The sequence below is a fragment of the Alexandromys fortis genome, unplaced genomic scaffold (assembly GCF_014885135.2).
Source record: "Alexandromys fortis isolate MF-2015 unplaced genomic scaffold, M_Fortis_MF-2015_v1.1 scaffold_162, whole genome shotgun sequence".
Classification (NCBI taxonomy): Eukaryota; Metazoa; Chordata; class Mammalia; order Rodentia; family Cricetidae; genus Alexandromys; species Alexandromys fortis.
Window position 1 is genome coordinate 3,106,896 of NW_026068033.1, and position 15,644 is coordinate 3,122,539.

The 15,644-nt window shown below is 48.5% G+C and overlaps 1 protein-coding gene across 3 annotated transcripts in view; it reads right to left on the reverse strand.

Moving 5' to 3' along the window:
- Positions 1-15,644, reverse strand: part of Runx1 (RUNX family transcription factor 1) — a 216,465-nt gene that overhangs the window by 73,185 nt on the left and 127,636 nt on the right. For 2 of the 3 annotated variants that reach the window (XM_050164796.1, XM_050164795.1), the window contains exons 3-4: positions 11,632-11,885; positions 5,248-5,404 (exon numbers count right to left, since the gene is read on the reverse strand). In XM_050164796.1, the coding sequence (XP_050020753.1) occupies positions 5,248-5,404; positions 11,632-11,885 (411 nt within the window). Of the gene's footprint in view, positions 1-5,247; positions 5,405-11,631; positions 13,493-15,644 lie in introns of those variants that run through there. The other variant, XM_050164797.1, reaches the window with a different exon arrangement.

The following is a 15,644-nucleotide window of genomic DNA, read 5'->3' on the forward strand; positions in this document are numbered from 1 at the left end:
AAGCCCTGCTGCCCAGGAAGGGTGGAGGACGGCTCCATAGACGGGCAGTATTTGCCCCACAACTGAAAAATTCTATTCATGCAAATGACCTCAACCATGAGAAGCTGCGTGACACCACCATCCTGGATGCCTGGCACTTCGTTAAAAACCAGCAAGGAAAGTCTGACGGAGTAGAGCAGGTCACTACTGTGTTCCCACAGGGATAGCGCGCGTGGTGAGCTGCTCCTTCTTCTTGCTAAGGCTCTCACCAACCCAGGCTTTCAAGCTCGCTTGAGGAAAGTGTTGCTAACTCTTTTACTGTCAAATATAAAATCCTGGTCGGATAGGCAGAGTCTGCCTCAGTTCCGGGTGGAACTTGTGACCTGCCGTGGAAAGGAAGTATTTGATGGGGCCAGCTGGGGCTTGTTCTCTGAGAGGCCCCGGGTTTGTTTAGTTTTATCTGTTTTTATTTTTATTTTGGTCTGCTTTATCCCATTTGTTCACAGCTAAATCTGAGGGAAACGGACCTTACTACATGCACTATTACAAATTCTAAATGGAGAGCCAGAAATAAAGAGGGAGAAAATGGACATTTGCTTTGAACGCAACTCATATATTCCCTTTTACTTACTTTCTCTAGGAGACCCAGCTGCCAGTTTCTATTGCTTACCTAGAATGTTCTCCATGAAACGTCTCTGGGGCTGGCAGTTGGATTTTTCCTTCTTCTAGTAAATGAATTGGTGATCAAATAAAGAACGATGTGGATCTATGATAACATTGAGTCACTCAGGCCCCGCTCTCTCTCCGGTAAAAGCCACTACACAGACGCCCCTCCCTGTTCGGAGGATAAGTATGGTTTATCCTTCCCCAAATGTATCTCCACCACAGCCTTCCCCTGGGCTGAGAGACAACATCCCCATATCGTACCCAGAATCCTGCAGAAGGGGAACGAGACTGCCTTAAGAAACCAACATTACACAAATACGAAAGAGCCTAGATTGTGACAGGATAAATATTATGTCTGGGAAGACGTCCACAGCAAGAATCGAGGAAGGAATTTCACTTCAGCAAAGGACTATTTTCAAAACGGAGCAAGTTCCGAGCTGCTGGGAGGTCAGGGTAAACAGCAGATCCCACCGAGAAGTGAAACCCTTTCCTGACAGAGCACAGAACACTCGGTTTCACGGTGAGTGCCACAACAGTGAGGCGATGGTCACTGGGGAAGAGACCTTACTGTCAAGGACAGAGGGCCTGCAATCCTGTGGAAGTGATTATATTCACTTACAAGCCTAGGGATTCACCGAAGGCCTGGATTAGCCTCTTAAATTCTGAACGTTCCTAACCCCTACCAACCAGGTCCTACCGCTGTCACCAATATAACAGAAGGGCACAGGAAAGTGTCAACCTTGTGGCTCCCTTGTCTATTTATTTTCTGGGTATCTCTTGAGCATAAAGCTTGGTGCTAATCTAGTGTTCCACATCCCCAACGTGCACATTTCGGCATCTCCGCATCCCAGAAGATCTACAAACAAACTCCGGAAATTTCAGCACACAGAAATCCGTGCACGCAGGGGCTTTTTTCATTCTTGGGAAAAGTCTTTCGGAGGATTTTCAGAATTATCTCTGACATCTCCCAAAGATTAAAAATCACATTCTTAGGACAAATGTTAATTGGCCATGGTTTCCCTCCTCACAACACAGTCGTTGATACATTTGGTAGTTGTGTGCTTTGGTTCCCAGTGAAATCATTGAAGCTATATTCCCTGATGGATCAATTCATTGGCAACTAATATAATACTCTAGGAGGGAAGAGGCATTTGCAGACATTACTGCTAAAGTTCCTTAAGGGTCTTGCGCCTCACACTGTGGGGAGCGTTCTCGCCGTGGGAACCTATTGGTGGCAGTTGTAGACAAGGACAAGCGTTCAGGTATTCAACCTCACGGAGGAGAGTTCCTGTTGACCCTGAACTTGGAGGTGACGGATAGTCTCAGGCCCTGTGATTAAAACAATAATTCTGACAACCACTTGTGTGCCTTCCTACTCTCTGGACTTCAGTGGGTCTCCGAGGACTCCCCTTTCTCATGCCCACCCCCAACTGAGAGCAACTCTCTCTCTGTGAAAATCATTGTAAGTCAACAGGCAGATCGGAAACCAAAGAGAGAAACGTTCCTGGGGTGAGACACTAGATCTCAGCTACCTGGACAGCAAGGGGAAGCCGGGGGGGGGGGGGCGGGGGGGGGGGGGGGGGGGGGGGGGGGGGGGGGGGGGGGGGGGGGGGGGGGGAAGAAAGAGGGAGAGAAAGAATCTAGAGCCGCCTTGGCCTTCAACAGTGCTCACAGGGGCCTGTGATCAGCCTTGTCTTAGGAGCCAGACAGGCAGGTTCTCCCAGTCACCGGCTGAACCTGAGGTTAGGAGCTGTGGTGCTGGCTGGTGGCCAGACAGATCCATTTCTTGGAACAGAGGAAATCCCTTCCTTGGGTAGCTCTGCCAGTCTCGGTGAGGGTCACCAACCCCCAACATCTGGCATCTGGTGAAATAAAGGGGGCACCCTTACATAGATTCTCTACCTTTCTTTCCACACGGAGCATCCAGGCTCCTTGGAGAACCCGGCATTGACAACTCAAAACTGCCCGTAAGATGTGTGCACGGATGGAAAGCCAGACCTCTGGGTCAGTCTGTGAATGCCAAGGGCATATTTTTACACACATTTTAGAAAAGAGAAAACGAAATAGACGAGTCTTAATATCCCTTAATAAAACATAATGAAACTTTAAAAGGCAAGGCTCAGCCAGGAGGATTAGAACTAATTGTTAGAATTAGGAGAGAGAGAGAGAACGAGGTGGGGGTTGTCTACCAGGCTTCGATGATGACACAAAAAAAGAAAATTAAATTAAATTTTGTGACTACAAAGTGAAATTACGAGGCAACACCATGTTCAGCCTCCCAAGAGCTCACTTGTCTTACATTATTGACATAAAAAAATGTAGATCATAAAACTCAAGACCAGTGTTATATACAGTAACGGTAACTGGGTCAAGTGGTCAATTAGTGTTCCTGAGCTTTAATGACTTACTCTCAGACATGGCGAGGAGAGCCTGTTCAAATCAATTATAATCCTCTTTTTTTTTTTTAAATTTTGCATCTGATTAATTTTTTTTCATTCCAGGGTATGAGAAGACAGCCTGGCCTTGGGTGCTGCTGTTTTCTTTTGGGGGGTTTATGCAAACTCGAGTGCACACTGGCATGAATCAGGTAGCAGAATGTAAACAGCCCACACCTTGGGGAAACAGTCCGCCGTTCCTCAGGTAAACACCAGCGCCTATTAGTCACCCACTCAAAACAGAAATGACCAAAGAGAGATGGGGGCCAGCCCTCGGCACCACAAAAGGAAGCATGCTGCTTTCAAAACCTACTCTTTGCCATCATCAACCTATTCTGACGGGTGTCAGAGAGTCGCCGCGCGGCTCCCTAGTGGAAATGTCACAGGGACGGGCCAGGAAACAGTCTTTAAAACCCCCATAGCCAAGCAGGACAAAAAGACCCACCTTGGCGCCTATGAGTAGAACCACACTTTCTCTGGCAACCAAGCAATACCCAGCTAGCCATTTCTAAAAGGGGCACCTCCTAAGCCAGGTGAAGATCACTGCTAGGCAGGTGGGGGCCTGGCTGTGAGGTCATTGCTTCTTCTTTGCTTCCCACGCTCTTCGTGATGTTTGCTAAGCACAGGCCCCTGAACCATAATGCGAGTTCCATTTGCTCAAAGACAGACTTTCGCTATAACAAGTGAACTCACTTAAAGACACACGCACACAGCATCTCCGGCTTTCAGTAAGAGGACAGACGGCTCTCTGAATCACTCTATTATTAGCATAGTAGTGTGAACATTTTTCAATCACATTATAGGGTTCCCCCCCCCCAAGCTGTGATTTCATTATGAAAATGGCCCGGACATCTAGGCTAGCAGCACAACAGCCCAGATGTGCATACACTTACTCTCCGTCTTCCATTAAGAACAGGTTCTCTAGGTTTTCTGACCGCTTTTGTAGACAGGAGTGATGATGACTCCTTGGCCTGTGTTTTTCTACATTCGCCAGTCTGGTTGTTTTGCTTTGTTTGCTTGGTACTGGGGACCAGACAGAGGGCCTTGCATATGCGAGGCAAGGGCTCTCCACTGAGCTGCAGACATCACTAACCCCTTCCTACTTCTTTTCCAATGCAGGAACTATTACTGCTGCTGAGACATGTATCCTGTTCTTTAAGCTAGAAATACCGCTGATGGCCAGGCTTATTGAGCACTACATTGCAAAGGTGCTCTTAGATTTTCACTACTTGTTGATGTTTGTAAAATATGATTTAAGTCTTGGAAACAAAGAGAAAATGTAATACTTGAGAGGTAACTGGAAAGTAGAGACGTCTACAGTGAAACAAGTTCCCTCTTTCTGCTCCAGTGCTTGATTGATGGTTAAGGGTGAAGGCCAATAAAACTGCCTGTCCACCTGAGCCAAGGTAACGGCTCCTTTAATAATCAGGTCTCTAACAAAATTAACATCTGAAAGTTAAGTGAGCCCCTTTTCTCCCACCAAAGTAATAGGCTGCAAAAAAGAATAAACACATCACGAAGGCCATGTTGTTCTCGGTTGTATTAATATGATTCCATGTGTGTCCTAGAAATGTAAGCTTGCTTAAAACCATATCATCTAGTGTTAGGATTCCCCAAACCACCGATGTGACCAGTTGAAACCCTGTCGCTTGTAGCAGAAGCCACAAACACCATACGCTGAAGGCTCACGATGCTCACATTGCCCGGCAGTGAACTCTCATTACACAGTCTTAGTTCTCATTATGGTGAGGTTCACTTTTCTCGTTTTAGAAAAATTGAAGTGTTTTCATAATTCATGCCGGGCACTAGTGGTGCATGCCTTTAATCCCAGAACTCAGGAGGCAGAGGCAGGTGGATCTCTGTGAGTTCAAGGCCAACCTGGTCTATAGAGCTAGTTTCAAGAGAGCCAAGGCTGCATAGAAAAAGGCTGTCTTGAGAAACCAAAAAAAAAAAAAAAGTAATTCATTCATGTATTGTGTATTCCAAGTCAGCCTCAAGCCAATTTAGTTATCAAACATGATAATATAAAATTAGATTCTTGCAGAAGTATTAAATTTCAAATAAATATATTAAAGTTTGATGTGGCATCAATACTAAGAAACTGCTACTAGTTAAGCCTGGGTTCACTCCCAGGCACATATGTTTTGAGCTCATTCGTGATACGTACCTCTACCACTCCGACCAACAAACCGGAGGTCGTTGAATCTTGCCACTTGGTTCTTCATGGCTGCCGTAGCGTTTCTCAGCTCCGCCGAGTAGTTTTCATCGTTGCCTGCCATGACGGTGACCAGAGTGCCATCTGGAACGTCCCCCAGCGCTACCACCTAGACATGAGTCAAGGGACAAACGCAGACATCAGAGCTGCCGCAGGTACCCGTCCATGTCATTGGCGTGACCATTGGTTAAAAATTAAACCTATGCTTCATAACACTTTCTGGTTTCCAGAAAAGTCATAACTTGAGCGATAAAGGAGAGGCTATCTGTTAATTCCACAATGGGTAGACGGAGGTGAGGAAGACAGCGATGAATTGAAACGAGCAAAGCCACTGAGGTCACACAAAATATCGGGGACAAGACAAAAGGGGACAGGGACTCTGAGAAGATGCGGCTTCTTGTCAATGTAGTCATCTCTTAAGACCTCATGTTTGTAAGTTTGTAGTTTATAATCTAACCCTCCTTTAAGAAAGGTTGATTTTATTATTTTGAATTAATTGTATGTGTGTGTGTATACAAGTAGGGCCACTGGAGGGCAGAGATGTCAGCACCCCCTGGAGTGGAATCGTAGGCAGACGTGAGTCACCTGACAGAGGTGCTGGGGTGAGCCGATCCCCTGCAACAGTCTCCTGTTTTCTTACCTACTGAGCCGTCTCTCCAACCCCATCATTTACTTGCTTGGACCTTCACTGGTGTGTCTAATAGGACCTGGACTTAGCAATTTACACTTAGTTCTGTTAAACTTAAAGTTGACTTTTGCTACTGATTTTATTCTATTTTTTTCCCAAGACAGGGGCTCATGTAGCCCAGGGTGACCTCAAGCTCTTTGTCTAAGGGATGGCCTCGAACCCTGATCCTCCTGTCTCTGCCCTGCGAGCGCCTGGGTTACAGGATGTGCCCCCCCCCATACACACACGGGCAGCTTCCAGGGACTCCAGAAGGACTTAACCAGCCGCTTGCAGCTGATGTCTGGCATCTCTTTCTGCCTCTATTGGATTCTCACTAGCAGTGGACTAGGAGACAATCCAGAATGGGCCATTTATTTATTACTGATCACAAAGGGGACGACTTCGGAACAAAGCAGGTTCCAGTTTAATCATCCTCCTGAACCAAATGTGAGAGCAGGCTGCATTTCACACCTGTGAGCCTCAAACATGTACTATCCATATTCCGAGGGATCCCGTTACTGTCGCCGAGTAGGGAAGGGTTTATTATATTTTGAAGACAACTGGTAGTTAAACACATTTCATAACCATAAAACCAAAAAAGGCACCAATTTTAAATAAAAATGCTCTGAAGTATTTGTCTTAAAAATACTTCACGAAATATCATCCATCGTGTGGCTGCTATTTGATTCTGTTTATTTTGTTTTAGAGCGAGGGTCTCACTAGATGGCCTAGAACGGCCTTGAACTCACAATCTTGTCTTTGCCTGTGAGGCCAGGGCTTACAGGTGTATACCACCAAGCCTGGCCTCCTTTGGCTTCAGCAGTGACTTTGAGTTTTGACTTGATTACAACTCACATTTGTCTGTTCCAATTTCAAAGTGGTCCATGGAATTCAAATCAAAATACCTCGAGTTCAGTTCCCCCCTAATCACTTCTGATCTGTGCTGTCCGTCCGTAGTGCAAACGTTATGTATTCTGGTTCATGGTCATCCTTAGGTAGGTTCCTCAAGCTGGCAGCATCATTTCTCAATATGCTGTTACTTTCTTTTTCAGTATTTTCTGCATACTAGTTGCTGCATAATTTATTAGAGGAATATTTCTGTCTGTCTGTATGTAAATAAGGATGCCACAGATTCGCTAATCTGGGATCAATGTCCAGTCCCTTTGCTAGCCATCCTCACTGTGTGCTTAGTCATGCCCCCTTAGCTGTCCTCGCTCCTGCGGATGACTACCCGGGTGATTTTCACTCATTATGGCTGCTCTATCTCCTGGGCTCTAACGAACATGCCAGGGAATGACACAAGCTGCCTGGAGAACTGGACGGACAGAACCTAGGACATCACCGGACACTCTGCTCTGGGTATTGGGTAAGCATCTTGCGAGCTCTTTAATTTTATCTGTCTTAACCAGCTTGCTTTGTGAGACCTGGAGGGAAGCGCTTGCCTCTGTTTTTAACCCTTACATTCCAATTGTTGGACATGCTTTCTCCAAGCAGACTTTACAACACCTATCCTCTAAGCCGTCTGTAATTAGATGTTTATAGCCCACCGCAAGTGTTTGATGACCTTTAATTAAGATTGGTAATATGACAACTCTTTTGTTTCACAGAACATTATTGCAAGAAATCTCCCTGATCAGTTAATTGATCGTTATTAGCCTTCCTTTCTGCTCCTACAAAAGTCCACTCCTATCAAGTCTGCTGCTTTGATTCTCTTTATTTCCCCCATTTCTTTTTCTTTTTCTTTTTTTCTTTTCTATTTTCACTTCTCCCTGCACAATTAGCTCACAGTGTTGAAATGTCCTCCACGAAGACACTTCACTTCCTTGGCCTCATCTGACTGTGCAGATGTAGGCTTTTTTTTAGCTCAATTCTACACCCGCTGGGCATCAGGGTACTGGGTAGACAACTGGGCTTCCAAACAAAATGCCTTACTGTTGGGGCCCATATCTCTTCAGAAATTATAATAAATACATCCTGTTTTATAAGTGCCCAAAGGCATACTGAGTCATGGCCCTCCTCCTGCTGTGTCTCCGTGTGCCTCAGTTTACCATCATTGCTCTAGTGCTATCACATTGGGGGGGGGGTCAACCCAGGAGGCCCTCACGGAGAGAAGCAGACAGCACAAAAGGGCCATGGTGCCTGCCTAAGAAAAGGCTGCTGATGTTGGAATTCAAAAGTCTAAAAATCAGGAGTTTATATTTCATCACTCCCATTTTTAAAGGAAGTGGGAAGGGGGCATCCAGGGACTCAGTTATTATTACTATTCCTTTTGATTTATCTCCCAGGAGTTTTGGTGGGGAAGGGAAGGAGACAAACTGAATCCAGGAACATTTAACATTCTATTTCATCCAATGACAAGCAGACTTAGATGAGGCTAACATTTTTTTCTTTTTAGATTTAAAACTAAGATGTCTTCCAATTTGATACCTACAGATTTTGTCCATGAGAGGTGATATAAAAAGAATGAGAAAAAAAAATCTAACTCCAAACAGAAATAAAAAGCAGCGTCTGCAATAAAAAGTTATAAACAATAGGTAAGGGAAGACAAACATTTACATTTAGCACAGACCAAACAGACAAGAAGGGACTTGCTGGCCAAAGATAGCTCATACTTTGTTGAACTTCTCTGTTCTCCAAGTATCAGGAAGTTGGGCAAAATATCAGCTCTCCTCTATGCTCTAAGGGCCTCCCAGCCCTGTTCTGGGCTAGCCTGTTCATGATGTTCATGTTGGCATTTTCCAACAACTTCATAGGGTTAAATTACAGCTACAATTCTTTTGCTGCAAATTCCTTAATCTTCCAGAGTGTCAGAGTGGGCTGCCGAGTAGAACATTCACCTGAGACGGCATTTAATGCGTAGCTAGAGACCATGATCTTCCTACCAGAAAATTATTTCTTCCTTTTTTTAAAAAAATAAAAAAAAAACATATTTCATCCTGCGGTAGCCAGGGTCTTGGAACTCCCTGTTGAAGGCATGCGTATCCCCTGTGTACCAGGGCCTAAAACATACCACTCTGATACAGTATTGCAAAAGCAGCTGCAAGTCACCTAAACAACTTTGTTGCTCCTGCTCCTGCCAATACAGCATAGCATGTAGCAGACTTTCTAGTCTGTGAAGGGATTCTCCTCTAGGAGCAAAGAGGGGTGGAGGATAGGTGGGAAAACCAGTTAGGACAATTTAAATCTATTTTCAAGAGAATTCATGAATTTAAATCTCTTGATAATTCTTAAAGATTAAAGCGGAGGGCTTAACAAAATTCCAGAAGCTTCCCGAAGATGTTATTCTCTGGGGATGGACTCCGTCACAGCTTCACATAATCTGTTTTTTATCATGGGGAATCAGATAATTCCTACAGGATTAACCGCTAAAGAGACTCCTGAGATGTAACTGAAATCCCAAACGTAGAGAAACGTTTGGGTGAGAACTGTTTCAGGGCGTTTGGTAGAGGCTGGTACAGACAGGGGCCAGGGAGGCCGAGAAAATATGCTAGGATGCTGCTCTGTTTTGAAGTCCAGCTTTCCCTTAAATCCAACCTGTACATCTCCTCTGCCTCTGAAACCCCTCTGTACCGGTTCAGTCCAGCAGGCGCTGAGCTCCAGAGGGGCCTTCTCTGTGGGACCGAGTGCTGACAGATATTAACTGAGTGGTCTGATTTTTCTGCTGCCTGTCCGTCCCCCCAAGCGCTCTCAAGAAACCCACTTCACTTCCATACGAGCTGTGCTGTATCCACCTTGACCTTTGTCATGGCTACCGGCTGTCACTCAGGAACACAAACCGAGATTCTTTTAGAAGTGGGTTTTCCAAAATCATTTATAAAACGGAGCCTCTATGGCTGTGATTATTTTTGCTAAAAGGAATTTTCCGCGGTTTCTAAAAGCAGTATGCATGGTCTTTCATTCTTTTGAAAGAAAATAAACATTTCCATGTGGTAGCAAGCTTAGGAGTTTTCATTGCTTCAACTCTGAAGACAATTTTTAAAAAATCAATCATTTAGTGTCTTGATAAACTGGCGTTCCTCATAGTAAAAGAAAAAAAAGCACCTCGAGAAAAACTCTGAGTCCACCCCCAAGGAAGTCCCTTTAACTCTGCTGAGCGGGGAAACCTACCTTAAATGGTCCCTTTGTTGACTAAAAAAGCTTGATTTCTCTCTGATGACAGTGACCCCAGGGCTGAGCCCACTCAGGTTCGGTCTCACGGTGAGCAGAAGACACCACCACCTAACAACGTTTTTCTGAAAGAATAGGGATGGCTTTCCAAAGAACTGAAAGGCAGGAAAGCCAAGTGCCTGTCTGCCCTCTGACCCTCAGTCCTGCCCCCACCCTTTAAAAAGTTGCTTTCAAAACCTGGTGAAAGCGGCAATTCTATAGACAGAGGAGATTGCGAAATCGGCTTCTGTGATTTTGAAAATGCCGATGGTGATTTTAGCATAAAAAAGAATTTGGACGGCACTTTTCAAGAAAGTTAGCATTATTCCTTATAATTAAATCAAGGCCCAGCTGAGGCCTGGAACTACGAAAAGATTAAATTAATTTCCCTCCTAAAGGGGTCAGGTCAGCTCTTCATCTACCCCCCCCCCCACCCCACCCGGCAGCTCGCTCTACAGCTTGGCTATCCCTCCTTTATCAGCCTTTTAAAAGAACAGGGCCTGACACAGCGGGTGTGATTTTCAGCTTTACCCTTTAAAATCCACCACTGAAGAAGACCAAAGAAGAGAATTTAAATTCCTCAAGCGCCCTGCCAGAAAAGTAGGGTAGTTGTTTTAAAAACGCCCGGGGTTGTTTATACGTAGCTTCTGAAGGCCAAGGTTTAGAAGCAACTCAAAGCTAGGGCAAGATCAGAGTGAAAAGTGACCCGAACCGAAGTGAGCTGCCCATCTGAAGTTGCCAGGTCTACACTGCCCCCTCCTCTAACAGAAAAGCCGCCGAACTGGACCATTCCAGGTATCAGGAAGACACCCCAGCACCTTTCTTGCTCCGGGCTTAATTTTCTGGAGGGTTCCAGAGAAAGCAACAGGATTTGCTACTTGAGGCTTCTGGCAGGAGCAGGCTACAGGCTCAAAAAACTTGGAACTTTGGCAAACAACTACGCCTGCAGTGGACTTTGGACATTCTGATTCCTATAGGGCAGTTTAAAAAAAAAAGGCGCGCTGGGGAGGGGGTTCCCCTGGCGCTTTCCCTTGTTGCTTTATTTTTATTGACCGGAAGGTATTAAAGTCTCTCTCTCTCTCTCTCTCTCTCTCTCTCTCTCTCTCTCTCTCTCTCATTTGAGAATTTGAGAGACACAAAACTGTCTGAGCGTTCATCCGGAGGTCCGGGAAGCCTAAGAATGAAGACGGACTTGTCCCCTCAAAGGTTTTAACTTTTCTTAGTTTATAGCAAAAGTAGATGGTAGATCTTCTGGGATTATCTTGATTTTAAAAAACAAACACCACCACCAATAACAAAACCCTCTTGGATGCCTCTGATGCTGGCTAAGGTGGGTCCCTCCCAAGGGTCGCCAAGGCAACGCAGCATTCCCCCCCCCACATCCCAAACTCAGCGAGAAGGACCAGAGGCTTCCACAGGCAGCACAGGTCTATAGATGCCGCTTGGCCTCTGCCCTCTAGGTTCACTCCGAGCATTGGCCGGCCTTCTTCCAGCCTCCCACCACCCTCTCCTGGCCGGAGTACCTTGAAAGCGATAGGCAGGGTCTTGTTGCAGCGCCAGTGAGTGGGTAGCACGGAACAGAGGAAGTTGGGGCTGTCGGTGCGCACCAGCTCTCCCGGGTGGTCAGCTAGTACCTCTACCATGCTGCGGTCGCCGCTCCTCAGTTTGCTGGCCAGGGCGGCGCCGCCGTCCGGGGCGCCCAGCGGCAGCGCCTCGCTCATCTTGCCGGGGCTCAGCGCGGTGGAAGGCGGCGTGAAGCGGCGGCTCGTGCTGGCATCTACGGGGATACGCATCACAACAAGCCGATTGAGTAAGGACCCTGAAAACAGCTCCTACTAGGCGGCAACACGGGATCGGATCTTCTTCAAGTAGCTCCCGGGAGATCAACATACAAGTTCAGGAACCTTTATTACTACCGGAGTGTGGTGGGGGAGGAGGGAGACTAAATTACCAAGAGTCCCAGACTGAGTTCTAGTTAGTAGGATCGGCCTCACCCAATCAGGGCTAACAACTGGCCGATTAGTGCATTAAGGAGTGGACAACCAGAATCCAAAGACGGATGCCCAAAGAAGCCTCGCTTTCAGAGTTGAAGTTAAGTCTTTGGCTATTACAAACGGTCCCGGAGGCAAAATTCCCGAACACGTCTTAAAATATTTATGCGCAGAAAACAACAATAACAACAAAATGACCAGCAAAAACCAGATTTGCAAGTCCCAGCAGGTAATTGCCTGTCAATTTGCTTTTCTTTCTCGCAGGTCAGTTTTGTTTAAAGTCCCAACAAAATACAAAACTTAAGAGTGTCTTCTATACAGGGAGACCCTCTTATCGTAAAAAACTCACTTCGGTTCTCAAAAGCAGGAGCTGCAACATTAAAAGATTGTGCTAGTAATGTATGTGCTCGTATATATAAATATATACATATGATCTACTTCATAAAATATTTACAATTCAATCTGTAGAGAATTTAAACACAACAGAAATCCATTAATGTTCGCTGAAGTCTTTTTTTTTAAAGTAGCCTTGAAAATCAGCTTCAGTAGTTGATAGGCTGGGGTGGAATCACTTGTCGTTATTCTCTCAATAAATTCTGGACAAATGGTCAGTGCAGAAAATTTAGTTTTACAAAAAAATCTATCTAATCGGGAGGGGGAAAAAGACAAACTCGATGACGCTCAAGCTGGAGCTTCCCACATCAGAGGACTCGGGTTTGGGAACGTTGGTTAAGTTTGTGGCTGATCCTGTGGTTTGGTGGGAGTTGAGCCGAAGTTGGTTGGGTCACACAGGCAGACGCGCACCCTTCGGAAGCCAGCCACTGTCTACATTGGTTGAGTGAGTCAGCTCAGACTCTGGCAGTAGCAAGATGATCTTCCTCCAACGTCGCCCGGCGCTGGCTGGCTGGGGCGCACAAATACCCACGAGCGAGCGAGCACCGTGTAACCGCAGCAGGTGGAGCGGGCCGGGGAGGAAGCGCCGCAGACCAGGAGGCTCGAGTTACAGGCGCAAGCGCTCACTCCCACGCACCCTGCCACGCACACGCAACTTCACGGCTCTCCTGGAACCCCTGAACACTTTCGTCCGCGGTTGTCAAAAGAAACAATCGGAGAAAAGTTCACAACCAGGAGAGAAGTTGAAACATCCGACCCCAGAAGCCAGTTCATTCAAAAGTGAGAAAGAAAAAAATAAAATCAAAAGAAAAAAAAAGAGAAAAGAAAAAGGAAAGGAAAATAAGGAGGTCCAACGCAGATCGAGGAGGAGCCGCAATGGGGGACTTCGTTTCGTCCCCGGGAGCTCAGGATGGAAGTGGCAGCCGCAGGGCCGGGCAGCGTGGTGCCCTGGCTGGGTCCGGCCGCGGGGCGCCCGTCCTGCCCGCCCGCGCCCGCTGGCTCTATGAATGAGAGTGCCTGGAAATGAACGTGCTTTTACTGTAAGGCCGGCCGGAGGAATTCCATTCCCTCAGCTCGTTTGCATAGGGGCGAGCGCCGTCCAATCACAGGCCTTTCCGGTATCAGGCTGGGCGCGGCCCGCCGCCGCGCTCCTGGAATTGGCCCGCGCGCCCCCGCGCGCTACTGTACGCAGCCCTGGCCCGGACTCGGTGGCAGCCCCTACCACCCCTTGTTCCGGCACCCACGCAGACCCACGCACGCACATGCACACGCTGCCACGCTTCTCCGAAGCCCGCCCGGCCCTGGTGCAGACCCCACTCCCGGCAGCCACGCACTGGGCAGCCACGCTCTGGGTGGGTTTTCAGGGCGCAGTGGCGCAAACGGCGGCCAAGGTCTCGGAGACCCTGAAACAGGAATCGAAAGGCGGGTCGGACTCGGGAACCATAAACCGTGCCCGGAGAAGCCCGAGGCCTGGAGGCCAGCGGGAAGGAGACGCCCTGCGAGCCTTGCTTGGACTCCTAGCTGCCATCGCGAGGCTCTGGGGACCTGGGCGGGCGTCCCGGAACGGTCCCCAACCAGGGGTGCACTGCAGTCCTTGGGCCAAGCCTCCCAGTCCCGGGAGGACAGGGTGGGATTCGGCCGCAAGAGGGCCGGAGAGTTGGTGGCCCGGTGGGAGAGGATCTGAGCCCCCCCCCCCCCCCCCCCCCCCCCCCCCCCCTTGAGCCGCTCAGGCGAAGTGGCACCGAGTCATTTAAATAGTATCAGTCGCTGCTTCGCCGCAGGAGTTTTGGGTTTTAAGCTTCCTCTCCTTGGTAGAGTTGCTTTATTTAGTGTCTTTTCTCTGAGGCTGGGCTGCGGCTTGATTACGCGGCGCGCCGAGTTCTGAGTGTGCGCAGCGGCTAAAGAGGAGTTAGTTTTCTAACCAAGGCCTCAAAGAACCCTAGACTGCAAAGAAAGTTGAAAGCATCGGGGCGGGTGGGGGGCACCTCGATCGCCCGAGCCCTCATCCACCCTCCAGCTCCCGGGGAAAGTCGGAGCATTCCTCCAGACGCAGAGCCCACTCCTCTTGCGCTCCTGCGCACTGTGGGGGAACATACCCCCCCCCCCGCCATGTCCGTCCCCGTGGCGCCGAGGGCATTTTCGCGGAGCTTTAAGGGTCTTGGTCCTGCCGGGCGAGCGGCCCACTGATGTCCCCAGCCGGTGCAGCTGGCCTGTGCCTTCCGTGGGTCCCTTAGTTCTCCTGGGCCAGGCTTCCTCCGGGACTTCTCACCACCCAGTCCATGGAACCCGTTACTCTCCACGTCTGACCGAACCCTTCACTTCCTTTCTGTGCTCGGGTCTCTGGCTGCTCCCTGCGTGTGTCCTCCCTCCTCACGCATCCACGCGGCCTGGGATCAGCAGAGCAGGAAGAGGCCGTGGCTCAGAGGCCTGGTCTGGGCTTTAGGGCCGCTTCTCTTGCTCCAGGCGGGTGGAAGCTGGCGGCGTGGAACACTGGGCAGGCCTTTCGGGGACACGGCGGGGCTCAGAGCGGACGGCAGGGGGCAGCAGCGGCCCTTGTTCCGCGGCCTGGGAAGCAGAACTGGGCACTGGGTCCGCCCGGCGGGAGAGTGGCGCGGGGGATCAGTCCTACCTTCGAGACCCTGAGGTGCGGGGTGGGGCGTGATTTGGGGGGACAAACGTTAACAAGTGGCCAGCAAAACACACCAGAGCGCCTCCATTGCTCAGAGGTGGTAGCCGGGTCAGCCTGCGTGGGAATCTTCCCCAGGGTCCCTTCCCTTTGAAACTTTGCTTGAGTTCTGCCTGACGCTGGTAGAGGACCTTGAGTTCTCCAGGTGTGCAGCGAGCACCGAAAAAAAGCGCAAGTGGCGTCGCATTCCCTAGCCTTCTGCACTTTCCCAAGTGGCTCCTCTTCAGGATCGCGCCGGCACTGGCAAGCTCAATATTTCCCATGGGTTTTCCGGGGGTCCCGAACTTTTTGAATACAAACATTCCCTGTGCTTTTCTTTTAAAATTATTTTAAAGAAGTTCCACTGCAGGAGTCGACTCCCTAAATGTTCCCTAACACCCCACCTTGCCTGTGTGATGCTTGCTGTTACAGTCTCTCGCTGCCCAGCAGCCCACGCTTGCCTGCCTGCCCGGGGTCACCACTTTCT